Below are 12,985 nucleotides of genomic sequence, written 5' to 3' on the forward strand. Positions count from 1 at the left end.
ATCTGCAGCCGGGGAGAAGAAAGGTTTATGGAGAGAAAGGTTTGAGGCAATGAAAAGATACAAAGTAACACTATGGAGAGGGGAAAGGTTACAATTAATTGATACTTTTTATTGGGGGGATTAGTTACAATGTTAGGAGGGGGAAAAGTGAAGTAATGAGGAGGCTTCTGAGTTGCAATTGCTGCTGTGGCCACGTTCATGAAGGTTGGCCCAAGTGGGGCAATGGAGAACTGAGGAACTCCCTGCTGCAGGTCAGATCAGCTTGAAGGCAGGGAGTTCCGGGTTCGACCTCAATGGTATTCATTTTTCTCCACTTTAAAATGAAATGGTTCTGCAATTTGTGGGAAGAGCCAAAATGACAAGTAATAGATCCTGGAAAATGGGAGTTGTAGTTCACCCACTTCCAGACACCACTATGAACCCCACCAATGAAGAAGCTGGACATGGCACAAAAACCCAACTGTCGGCAGTGTTTGGACCTGGGATAACAGGAGTGGTGGTTTACCCATATCTTTAGGCATTTTCTAATGGCACCATTCAAATGCTGTTGGGGCTGAATATGAATAGGTACTGCTCCAGTGGGAAGGTTACAGCATTCCATGCAGTCATGCTGGCCACATGACCTTGGAGATGTCTACAGACAACGCCAGCTCTTCGGCTTAGAAATGGAGATGAGCACCAACCCTCAGAGTCGGACACGATTAGACCTAATGTCAGGGGAAAACCTATACCTACCTTTACATGAGTCTACACTGACCATATAACTAAGTTACAAATACAGAAGTGTAGATGGGAAAGACCAAAGACCTTGTAAAACTACATCTTCCAGGACTCCATAGCATAGAGCCATGGCAGTTTAAGGGGTGCCAAAGCCCATTCATTTTGCAGTGTAGATCACCACCCCCTCCACTTTAACAGGTGTTAATACACTGAATGGCCACACGGTGTCTCCCTCCGGTTTCAAATCCTTTGGAGACATTTCTAGCCATATTTATTTATTTGTCAGAAGCAAATTGGGGTAAACTTAAAATGCATTTAAAAACACAAACAAGTTTAAAAACTTGGGATTATACTAAATGCCCTTTGAACAAAAGCTGGCCACTTGGAGTGCCTTTAGTGTCGCTATGAGAAGGTCCTCTATTGTGCATGTGGCAGGGTTCTGACCACATTATAGTAAGTGGTCTGTGGTTTGCTCTTCTCCACATTTGCATGTCATGGACTCCACTTTGTGGTCCCATTTCTTAAGATTGGCTCTGCATCTCATGGTCCCATAGTCCATTCAGCACCTTCCAAGTCGGCCAGGCTTCTGTGTGCCCAGGAGAGAGTCTCTCATCCAGTATCAGCTACTGATTAAGGTTTTAGGTTTTAGCCTGCCACTTTTGGACTCTCACTTGCTGAGGTGTTCCTGTAGATCTTAGGAAGCTATTTCTTGATTTAAGACGTTGATGTGCTGGCAGATATCTGAATAGAGGAGGTGCCAGAGATGTCAATGCACTGGCCCTTTAATTACAGGCTGCTACTTCCTGGTGGATGTCGGGTGGTGCCATAATGGCGAAGCAGTTTAATTTCTTCAGTGGTGTTGGGTGTCGACATCCTGTGATAATGCAGCATGTCTCATTAAGAGCCACATCCACTGTTTTAACGTGATGAGATGTATTTCACACAAGGCATGCATATTCAGTAGCAGAGTAGCAAAGCACAAGGACAGAGGCCTTCACTGTGTCTGGTTGTGATCCCCAGGTTGTGCCAGTCAGCTTTTTTATGATATTATTTCTAGCACCCATTTTTGCTTGGTAAACAAGCAGTGTTTCTTGTAAGTTAGAGCAGAGTCCAGAATAACTCTTATGTATTTGGGTGTGCTGCAATGCTCCAGTGGGATTCCTTCCCGGGTAATCCTCAGAGCTCGAGATGCTTGTCTGTTCTTAAGATGAAAAGCACACGTCTGAGTTTTGGATGGATTAGGAATCATCTGGTTCCCCCTATAATAGGTAGTAAAAGCACCTAAAGTTTCAGAGAGCTTCTGTTCAACCCTTTCAAAGCTCTCTGCTTGAGCGGTGATGGCGCGATCGGCAGCATAGATTAAACACTCTTCTGGCAGTGGCTGATCATTTATGTAAATGTTAAACATTGATGGAGCAAGCACGCTCCCCTGAGGCAAGAGGTTCTTTTGTTTTTGCCACCTGCTCCTCTGGCCCTGGAACTCAACAAAATCACTGGTTTTATGGCAGATTTCCTCTGAAGTGGGTGAGGTGGTAATCCTTTGTGATATTATAAATTTATAAATTTCTAGCCAGTGATGCTCATCTCCATTTCTAAGCCAAAGAGTGGGCGTTATCCATAAACACCTCCAAGTTCATGTGGCCGGCATGACTGCATGGAGTGCCGTTACCTTTCCGCCAAAGCGGTACCTATAGATCTACTCACATTTGCATGTTTTCAAACTGCTAAGTTGGCAGAAGCTGGGGCTAACAGCAGGAGCTCATCCCATTCCCTGGGTTTGAACGGCTAACCTTTCGTCAGCAAATTCAGCTCAGTTGTTTAACCTGCTGCGTCACCAGGGGCTCAATGGGTCGTGACTTAGCTTGGCCAATAAGCTCACAACAGGGGCTCCCCCCCCCCCCAACTTCACCAGAGGGATGTGGCTTATCTTGGCCAATAAGCACACCAGAGAGGCCTTCCCCCTTCAACAGAAGGGCATGCCTTGTCTTAGCCAATAAGCTTACAGCAGAAGCCTTTTTTCTTCCCTTCAATAGAAAAGTGTGGCTTAGTTTGGCCAATAAGCACACCGCAGAGTCTTTTTTCCTTTCTTTCACTATTGAGACGTGGCTAAGCTTGGCCAATAAACACATCGCAGAGGCTTTCCTCCTCTAATACAGTGGTTCCAAACCTTTTTTTGACCAGGGACTACTTTGAGCAAGAACCACTCTCCAACATTAGTACCAAAAGTGTTATGAATAACTTTTTGGTCAACTTTAGATTTGGTTTGGTTACTTGGGGTGCCGATTCAGAAAATTGCATTAGATAGACCACATCAGCTCTAGTTTCTGATACAGAACGTACGCCATCCAGTAGTCACCATCTGCTTGCCCACAGAAACCCATATTTAATAATCTAGAGCCGCAGACGTTATTTTAGATTTTGTGGGCCACCAGTGGGCCACGGTCCATAGTTTGAGAACCACTGCTCCAACTTCACCAGAGGGGTGTGGTTTAGCGTAGTAATAATAGCAACTTTATTTATATCCCATCACCATCTTCCAGAAGGGACTTGGGGCGGCTTCTAGAACAGCACAGCATGTTGCCATAAGAATACATACAACACATCAACATTTGTGACAGTAACAATACCAATTAACATAAAACAACACTTACAAAAATTACAAAACCCCAACTCAATTTAGATAAAATACTCAATAAAAATGCAGCAATAGCTACTAATTAAAATGGACAGTACATCCAAATTGAACATCCCAGCCACAAACAAGTTAAAAGCAATATGTTAAGCTGCCAATAAGCACACCACAAAGGTGTTTTTTTTTCCTTCAGTGTATTGTCGAAGGCTTTCATGGCTAGAATCACTGGGTTGTTGTAGGTTTTCCGGGCTATATGGCCATGTTCTAGAAGCATTTACTCCTGACATTTTTGCCTGCATCTATGGTAGGCATCCTCAGAAGTGATGCGGTCTGTTGGAAACTAGGAAAAGGGAGTTGTCTATGTTTTTATACATCATCCCTAATTTTTTAGGTGTGATATACCTAGTTTAGGTGTGATATACCTAGTTTCCAACAGACCTCACAACCACTGAGGATGCCTGCCATAGATGCAGGCAAAAGGTCAGAAAAGAATGCTTCCAAAACATGGCCATACAGCCTGAAAAATCTACAACCCACTTTTTTTCCTTCCTTTAACAGAAAGGCGTGGCTTGGCTCAGCCAATAAGCACACCGCAGAGCCCCCCCCCCCCCATAGAAGGGTGTGGCATGTCTTAGCCAATAAGCTCATGGCAAAGGTCTTTTCTTCTTCGCTTCACCAAGGGGCGTGGCTTAGTGTGGGCAAGAAGCACACCGCGGAGGCTTTTCCTCTGACTTTACTAGTGGGCCTGGCTTATATTGGCCAATAAGCTCACAGCAGAGGCTTTCTTTCCTTCCAACAGAGTTCTTGCGACCCTGGAGAAGGTAGGCTGTGGTAGACTCCATGGCAGTCCCCCCGGACTTAAGGTCCTGCTGGTTAACGCCAGCTTCAGGCCTGGCCATCGCACCGAGACAGCTTTGGTCGCCTTGGTAGATGATCTCCGTAGGGAGCTGGACAGGGGGAGTGTGACCCTGTTGGTTCTCTTGGACATCTCAGCGGCTTTCAATACCATTGATCATGGTATCCTTCTGGGACAACTCTCCGGGATGGGTCTTGGAGGTACGGCTCTGTCGTGGCTCCGGTCCTTCCTGGAGGGTCGATCCCAGATGGTGAAGCTGGGAGACGCCTTCTTGGACCCCTGGCCTTTGTCCTGTGGGGTCCCGCAAGGCTCCATTCTGTCTCCCATGCTTTTTAACATCTACATGAAACCGCTGGGAGAGGTCATCCAGAGTTTTGGAGTTGGGTGCCATCTCTATGCAGATGACACATAACTCTACTACTCTTTTCCACCGAATTCCAAGGAAGCCCCTCGAGTGCTGGGCGAGTGCCTGACCGCTGTGGCTGTCTGGATGAGGACGAACAAGCTGAAGATTAATCCTGACAAGACAGAGGTCCTCCTGGTCGATCGTATAGTGTAGCAACCTGTGCTGGACGGGGCTGCACTCCCCCTGAAATCACAGGTCCGCAGTTTGGGGGTCCTCCTGGATTCTTCACTTACGTTTGAGGCTCAGGCGTCGGCGATAGCCGGGAGGGCCTTTGCACAATTAAGACTTGTGCGCCAACTGCGACTGTACCTCGGGAAGGCGGATCTGGCCAAGGTGGTCCATGCCTTGGTCACCTCTAGACTGGATTACTGCAATGCACTCTACGTGGGGCTACCCTTGAAAACGGCCCGGAAATTTCAGATGATCCAACGGGTGGCAGCCAGATTGTTAGCTGGGGCTCCTTACAGAGAGCGGTCATCCCTCCTGTTCAAGGAGCTCCACTGGCTGCCATTCATTTACCGGACCCAATTCAAGGTGCAGGTTCTTACCTACAAAGCCCTGAACGGTTTGGGACCCGCCTACCTGCATGACCACATCTCTGTATACAAACCCACACGATCTCTTCATTCATCCGGAGAGGCCCTGCTCTCAATCCCGCCAGCATCGCAGGCGCGATTGGTGGGGACGAGAGAGAGGGCCTTTTTGGTGGTGGCCCCTCGACTCTGGAACTCACTCCCGAAGGACATCAGACAGGCCCCAACTCTGGCAGTCTTCAGGAGGAGCTTGAAGACGTGGTTGTTCCAGTGTGCCTTTTTTTAGGCCTGCCCATATGTCTCTCCACAAACGCCACTATCACCTGTTCGTCCATGTTCAGCACTATTTCTAATTTTACATTTGGTCTTCCCATAGTTTTAATTGCATGTTGTCTCATTGATAATGTTATATGTTTAATTTTAATTTTAATTGCTTGCATTGTTGTGATTATTGCTTGTATTGTGTGTTTGGGCTCCGCCTCATGTAAGCCGCACCGAGTCCCTTGGGGAAATGGGAGCGGGGTACAAAGAAAGAGTTATTTATGATGATGATGATGATTCTTCCCTTCTCTAGAAAGGCATGGCTTAGCGTAGCCAATCAGCACACCTCGCCGCTTTTTTTTATCCTCAATAGGAGGGCGTGGCTTAGCGTAGCCAATCAGCACACAGCAGAGACCTTTATTTATCTCTTTACCAGAGGGGCGTGGCTTGATTCAGCCAATAAGCACACGGCGGAGGCTTCCCCCCTCCTCCAGAAGGGTGTGGCTTAGCACAGCTAATAGGAGCGCGCAGCCACACAAACACCGCAGTTTCCCGGATGTGTGGCCCCGCCCATCCGCTTCCGGCGTGACAGGAAGGATGGGAGAGAGTGCTGCGGGAGAAGGAGGCGGGGCGGGAGGGAAGGCGGAGAGGAAGTGGAAGGATGCGTTTCTCCCTTGAAGGAGGGCCTGGCGTGTGGTGACTACGAGCCGACTTTCTAGGGGGACATAAAGGCCCCCAAAGGCAGGCAGGCAGGCCGGCCTCTTCCACGCAGGCTTCCTTCCCAGCCCAGAGTGAGGGGTTTTTCCTCATAGGCTTCTCTCAAAAAGCCTTCCTCCCAAAGAGACATCCATCTCGGCCTTTCCTGCCAGGCCTTTCATGATAGGCCTCTCCTTCCTTTGAGCCTGCTCAGACCATCCTTTCTTCTCCACCCAATAGGTTTATTCCTCTTAAAGGGGCACGGACACTCTTTTTTTTCCTGACTCCTGCCCACTTCATGGGTCTCTGAAGCCTGTTGGGGGAGTAAAAGCCTTTGGTCAAAGTTCTCACTTTTGGAGCCGCCATGGAGGAAGAAGGCCCTCCGAAGAAGAAGCAGCAGCAGCAGCAGCAGCTCCTCTCTCTCGTCGACCCTGACATGAGCTGAAGGAAGGGAAGCCCTGGAAGCCAACACGAAAAGCCACCATGGTAAGTGAGAACGTTTAAGACAGGCAAGGCCAATTTCTGCCCTTCCTCCAGGTGTTTTGGACTTCAACTCCCACCATTCCTAACAGCTTACCACCAGGAATGGTAGGAGTTGAAGTCCAAAACATCTGGAGGAAGGGCGGAAATTGGCCCATGCCTGGTTTAAGATGAGATCGCATTGGATCGGCATGTTTGGAAATCATTGCCATTCTTTAAGAATTATTATATTACTTTTACCATTTAAGCAGACTTGATCCCGCCAGGTGTAAGAAATATTATCATTATTGCCATTTTAAGCAGGCATGGGCCAACTTGGGCACTCCAGGTGTTTTGAACTTCAGTTCCCACAATTCCTAATAGGCAATAGACTGTTAGAAATTGTGGGAGTTGAAGTTCAAAACACCTCGAGGGAGGGCCAAACTTCGTCCATGCCTGATCTTAAGTCATTGTCCATTATGAGCACACATTTTGGTAAATGGGATGCTGAGGCCAAGAGGAGAAGCTGGGCCAAAGCCTGCCTAGGAAGTACAATAAGTGCCCCTCTGAAACATCAACAGAGTCACAACTCAGGCCCTGTCCACACTGACTATTCAATGCAGTTTAAACCTGTATTGAAGAAATATGGTTGTACTCTGCAAATGACGAGGACATCCTGGAACCAGTTTGAGGCCTGGATGACAGTTGCATCAGACCAAAGGATTGGTGTGCATTAAGGCAGTTTCTTTCACACTCTTTCATGAGAGAGTGGTTTTTCTCGACCACCAGTTTGAAGCTAACTTTAAAATTCATTAAGTGGTCAGTTCAGATGGGGGCTTCTGTGAGTGACTGGCTTGCTAATTGTATTTTCAAGTGCCAACTCAAGGCTGCCAGTATCAACACAGGAAAGCGATACTGAGCATCTCTGGAAATAGAGTTTTCCAGGTGAAATAAAGGGACACAGCTCTCATCCATTTAATGATTGAGTAGAAAAGTTAATCTCAACAGGTGCTGCTTTCTGAAATGTCCTCTTCTATCTAGTTATTAAATGGAAGGAATCCTGTCTTTCTTCATCTGGAAACGTTAGCTTCAATTGGCATTTGTACTGGTGGAATGAATTAGAACCAGACATCCTGAGGAGTGAGGTTGAATGGGCCTTAAGAAGCATTGCTAACAACAAGGCAGCAGGAGACGACGGGATCCCAGCTGAACTGTTTAAAATCTTAAAAGATGATGCTGTCAAGGTGATGCATGCCATTTGCCAGCAAATATGGAAAACACAAGAATGGCCATCAGATTGGAAAAAATCAACTTATATCCCCATACCAAAAAAGGGAAATGCGAAAGACTGCTCAAACTTCCGTACAGTGGCCCTTATTTCTCATGCCAGTAAGGTAATGCTCAAGATCCTGCAAGGAAGACTCCAGCAATACATGGAGCGAGAGTTGCCAGATGTTCAAGCTGGGTTTAGAAAAGGCAGAGGAACGAGAGACGAGATTGCCAATATCCGCTGGATAATGGAGAAAGGCAGGGAGTTTCAGAAAAACATCTACTTCTGCTTCATTGACTATTCTAAAGCCTTTGACTGTGTGGATCATAATAAATTGTGGCAAGTTCTTAGTGGGATGGGCATCCCAAGCCACCTTGTCTCTCTCCTGAGGAATCTGTACAAGGACCAAGTAGCAACAGTAAGAACTGACCACGGAACAACAGACTGGTTCAAGATTGGGAAAGGCGTACGGCAAGGCTGCATCCTCTCATCCAACCTTTTTAACTTGTATGCAGAACACATCATGCGATGTGCGGGGCTTGATGAATGCACAGCTGGGGTGAAAATTGCTGGAAGAAACATTAACAACCTCAGATATGCAGATGACACCACTCTGATGGCCGAAAGCGAGGAGGAGCTGAGGAGCCTTCTAATCAAGGTGAAAGAAGAAAGCGCAAAAGCCGGGTTGCAGCTAAACGTCAAAAAAACCAAGATTATGGCAACAAGAATGATTGACAACTGGAAAATAGAGGGAGAAACCGTGGAGGCCGTGACAGACTTTCTAGGTGCAAAGATTGCTGCAGATGCAGACTGTGGCCAGGAAACCAGAAGACGCTTACTTCTTGGGAGGAGAGCAATGTCCAATCTCGATAAAATAGTAAAGAGTAGAGACATCAGACTGGCAACAAAGATCCGCCTAGTCAAAGCCATGGTATTCCCTGTAGTAACCTACGGATGTGAGAGCTGGACCTTAGGGAAGGCTGAGCGAAGGAAGATCGATGCTTTTGAGCTGTGGTGTTGGAGGAAAGTGCTGAGAGTGCCTTGGACTGCGAGAAGATCCAACCAGTCCATCCTCCAGGAAATAAAGCCCGACTGCTCACTGGAGGGAAAGATACTAGAGACAAAGTTGAAGTACTTTGGCCACATCATGAGGAGACAGCAAAGCCTAGAGAAGACAATTATGCTGGGGAAAGTGGAAGGCAAAAGGAAGAGGGGCCGACCAAGGGCAAGATGGATGGATGGCATCCTTGAAGTGACTGGACTGACCTTGAGGGAGCTGGGGGTGGTAACGGCCGACAGGGAGCTCTGGCGTGGGCTGGTCCATGAGGTCACGAAAAGTCGGAGACGACTGAACGAATGAACAACAACTGGTGGAATAGATCCAAGGATTGTTGTATAAAATAAAAAAGTAATAAAATAATCTTTGTGGTCATGGCTGTTTGTTTGCTTCCTAGTCAGCAGTTGTCAAGGAGCTTTTTTATAACTAACAAACAATAAGCTTGGAGCATTGCATTGGAGGATGCACCAAGTTCCTAGAGAGAGTACCTCTCTAGGTTCTCCAGTGCAACTCTGTGGTATGCTGGGACTGAATGCCATTAAATGAAGTAATTTAATGGTATTAGTCATATCTTCTACTTTATGTGAGTGCAGTCTGCTGGAACATAATCCCATAGATACAAAGGCATTATTGAACTGATTAAATCAAAGTACTGTATAGTCAGCCCTTCACATTAGTGTTGCAGGACACTTGCAAAAGTGTGTGTAGGGGAAACAGTGATCACCTCTCAAGAAGTCCCTAGAATGATCCTGTTTCATGATTCTATGATCAACTTCCTTTATTGCCAGGTCATTCCAAGTTTAGTTGTACTAAGAATTCATTTGCTGCATTCCCTAGCTTTGTGAATAATATTGCCATGGATGCACAATTGTGGTTACTTCTTGTATAAGTAGAGGGTAGGCCTTGATGCTACAATTATGGATTTTTAAATGACTTGTGGATATGTTGAGGCCTCCACTTATGTTACAATTCCCATTGTGATGACCCCACTTGCATGATTTATTTTCCCCAATCCCATACCACCCCAAATGTATAAGAATAGTAAACCCACTTCTAGCACCATTATTATTTATTTCTTTTATAATTTTATTTGTTACTTGAAAGACATCTAATTCAAACACCAATGTGTGGTGGCATGACCATGACACACACATATATGCATCCACAAATTCATACTCTTGCCTTCATTTGGTGGTGTTAAATACCAACAATTTATTGTTCTTAATGTACCTTCTATTTCTTTGAGATTTCCCATAAAGGAACCATACTCCATATTTTGTCTCACTTTTTCTGATAATATTGTTTTAGGGTCTTTTTCTAATAATTTATTTCTGCCTTTCAGCGTTATAATGTTGAATAATAATAAGAATGTAATACATTTTACATGCCATACTTTTGACATAACTAATCTCTGCTAGTAGAATAATTGTTTCAGATAGGATGAATGGCTTTGTTTTTGACATTTTGGATTAGATGAAAAAATATTATTTGCTTTAATTGAAAGCAATTAGTGGTATCACCTAACAATTGTTCTTTAATCTGCTCTCTTCTTTTTGATGTTTCTCCATTAGACAGAATCTTTCAGCTAGATTCCCAGACCTCTCCCTCTGGCTTCTGTTATAATTCACCCATTATTCATTGCTTCTGGTGAAAGAACACAGCTCAATAAATGAGAGTTTAAAAGGTGTATGGATTTTCTGTATACTCTTTAGACTTGCACTAATTGAATTGTGTTCAAAGAGTATTTACACAGAAGTCACATTAGAAAATGTGAGTATAAGGTTTGTGTTAGCATTTCCATACCATGACTGTTGTATTTAAACATATGTTTTGCCTGCCCATTCACAAATGGAATTTATAAATTTATTGTGTCCAGATTTTGAGAACCTCTAAATTGTTACAGATTTTTTTAGTATTTATTGAATTTATTTATAGAATGCTTCAAAGGATTCTTTTTTATGAAGAGTTCCAATGGCCCCATTGTTTTGGTGTTTGTGGGCTGTTTTTGTGTATGACATCCATGATCAGTTGTTACCATCATGAAGATATTTTTCCAGGACAATACCTGCATAAATGTTAATGTCTATGACATGGTCTAATATTGTTTTGGAGCCCCCGGTGGCGCAGTGAGTTAAACCGCAAGGCTGCTGAGCTTGTTGACTTTTTTTTTTGGTCGTGTCAGGAGCAACCAGAGAAACTGCAAGTCGCTTCTGGTATGAGAGAATTGGCCATCTGCAAGGACGTTGCTCAGGGGACGCCCGGAGCTGATAGAAGGAGCTCATCCACCTCTCCCCAGATTCGAACCTGCGACCTGTTGGTCTTCAGTCCTGCCAGCACAGGGGTTTAACCCACTGCGTCACCGGGGGCTCCTACCTTGTTGACTGAAAGGTCACAGGTTCGAATCTGGGGAGTGGCGTGAGCATCCGCTTTCAGCTCCAACTTCTGCCAACCTAGCAGTTCGAAAACATGCAAATGTGAGTAGATCAATAGGTACCTCTCCGGTGGGAAGGTAACAGTGCTCCATACAGTCATGCTGGCCACATTACCTTGGAGGTGCCTGCAGACAACACTGGTTCAATGGCTTATAAATGGAGATGAGCACCAACCCCCAGAGTTGGACACGACTGGACTTAATGTCTGGGGAAAACCTTTACAATTACTTTAATATTGTTTTGTTTTGCTTTCCTGCACTTGGATGATTCCAAATCTTACATTTCTTGTTTGTCTGTCACTGGGTCATGTTTTCTTTGTGTACAGCTGTAGATATTTGATTTTTAAAAGATAGAATTGATACTAATCCCTTAATTAGAGTTATAAATATGAATGTGTTCATCTCAGAATTGCTAGGGGGGCTTTATAACAGGTGATGCTGTTTGTTAGCCATAGACTGATATTTTAGTGATGCTGAAAAAATACTTCACATTCCAGACCTATGTTTTCTGCACATGACCCTGAAAATTCTTATCACTTGGTCATTATTATGATCCTTACATTGTAGGTGCAGAGAATAGTCAGGTATGTCTTCAAATGTTCAGTAGCCTGTAGGATGCTAGGTGCTTCTCAAGATGTCACTGTAGTTTACTTTCTCCTGAAGTGTTGCCAAGAGCCTTCACTCTTGCATTTCCTCCCTCTTTGGTATACATTTGAAGCTGTAATCATTAACAGTATCCCACGTCAATCTCATACCCAAGAATGCAAGAATGCTCATTGTCACTAAATTTCCTGTTCTGTGAGCACTTTGAGTCATACTGACTTCATCAGTTAGTTGTTGTTTTTTTCATATTGCAGCAGGAGGAGATTCTGGGTTTTGTGTGTGTGTGTGTGTGTGTGTATATATTCTGCATTCTGCTGTAAGAGAAGTACTGTTTCAAACACGACTTGACAGTGCTTTTCCTTCCTGTAAAGAACAACGGTCAAAACTATCTTCCTTGGTCAAATGAGCTTTTATACTCAAAGGCCTGTTGCAAATGATATAGCATTAACTGACCTTGCTAACCAACCCCAAATTGTGATTGATGGGGGTTCCTCAATTTTAGTAAATTCTTCTACAATGCTAGACTGGACAACTTGCCATGCCCTAAGGAATTGAAGAACCATGTTGATAGTTCTTATTAAAGGTAAAGGTTTTCCCCTGACATTAAGTCCAGTTGCTTCTGACTCTGGGGGTTGGTGCTCATATCCATTTCTAAGCTGAAGAGTCGGCGTTGTCCATAGACACCTCCAAGGTCATGTGGCTGACATGATTGCATGGAGCACCCTTACTTTCCCACCGGAGCAGTACCTATTGATCTACTCACATTTACATCTTTTCAAAGTGCTAGGTTGGCAGAAACTGGGACTAACAGCGGGAGCTCACGCTGCTCCCCGGATTAGAACCTGTGACCTTTCAATCAGCAAGTTCAGCAGCTCAGCCATTAAACCCACTGTGCCACCAGAAAGCAACAAATTAAAGATTCTAAGAATGTTCTACCTGTTATTTTTGGCAGATTTAAGATGGTATATTAGCTCCCACCTTGCATTCATCTCATCCTTCCAACAATTTGGTGAAATTAAGTTGGAGAGAAAGTGACTTCGATAGCAAATTTCAATGCCTTT

At 44.8% G+C, this 12,985-nt stretch overlaps 1 protein-coding gene across 2 annotated transcripts in view; it reads left to right on the forward strand.

The window, feature by feature from the left end:
* Nucleotides 1–5,974: 5,974 nt before the first annotated feature.
* The window catches only part of XPO6 (exportin 6), a 58,468-nt gene continuing 51,457 nt past the window's right edge, over nucleotides 5,975–12,985 (forward strand). For both annotated transcript variants that reach the window (XM_060786241.2, XM_060786242.2), the window contains exon 1: nucleotides 5,975–6,590. In XM_060786241.2, the coding sequence (XP_060642224.2) occupies nucleotides 6,588–6,590 (3 nt within the window). In that variant the 5' untranslated portion in view covers nucleotides 5,975–6,587. The remainder of the gene's footprint in view (nucleotides 6,591–12,985) is intronic.

This window comes from Anolis sagrei, chromosome X (genome assembly GCF_037176765.1).
Source record: "Anolis sagrei isolate rAnoSag1 chromosome X, rAnoSag1.mat, whole genome shotgun sequence".
NCBI classification, from domain to species: Eukaryota; Metazoa; Chordata; class Lepidosauria; order Squamata; family Dactyloidae; genus Anolis; species Anolis sagrei.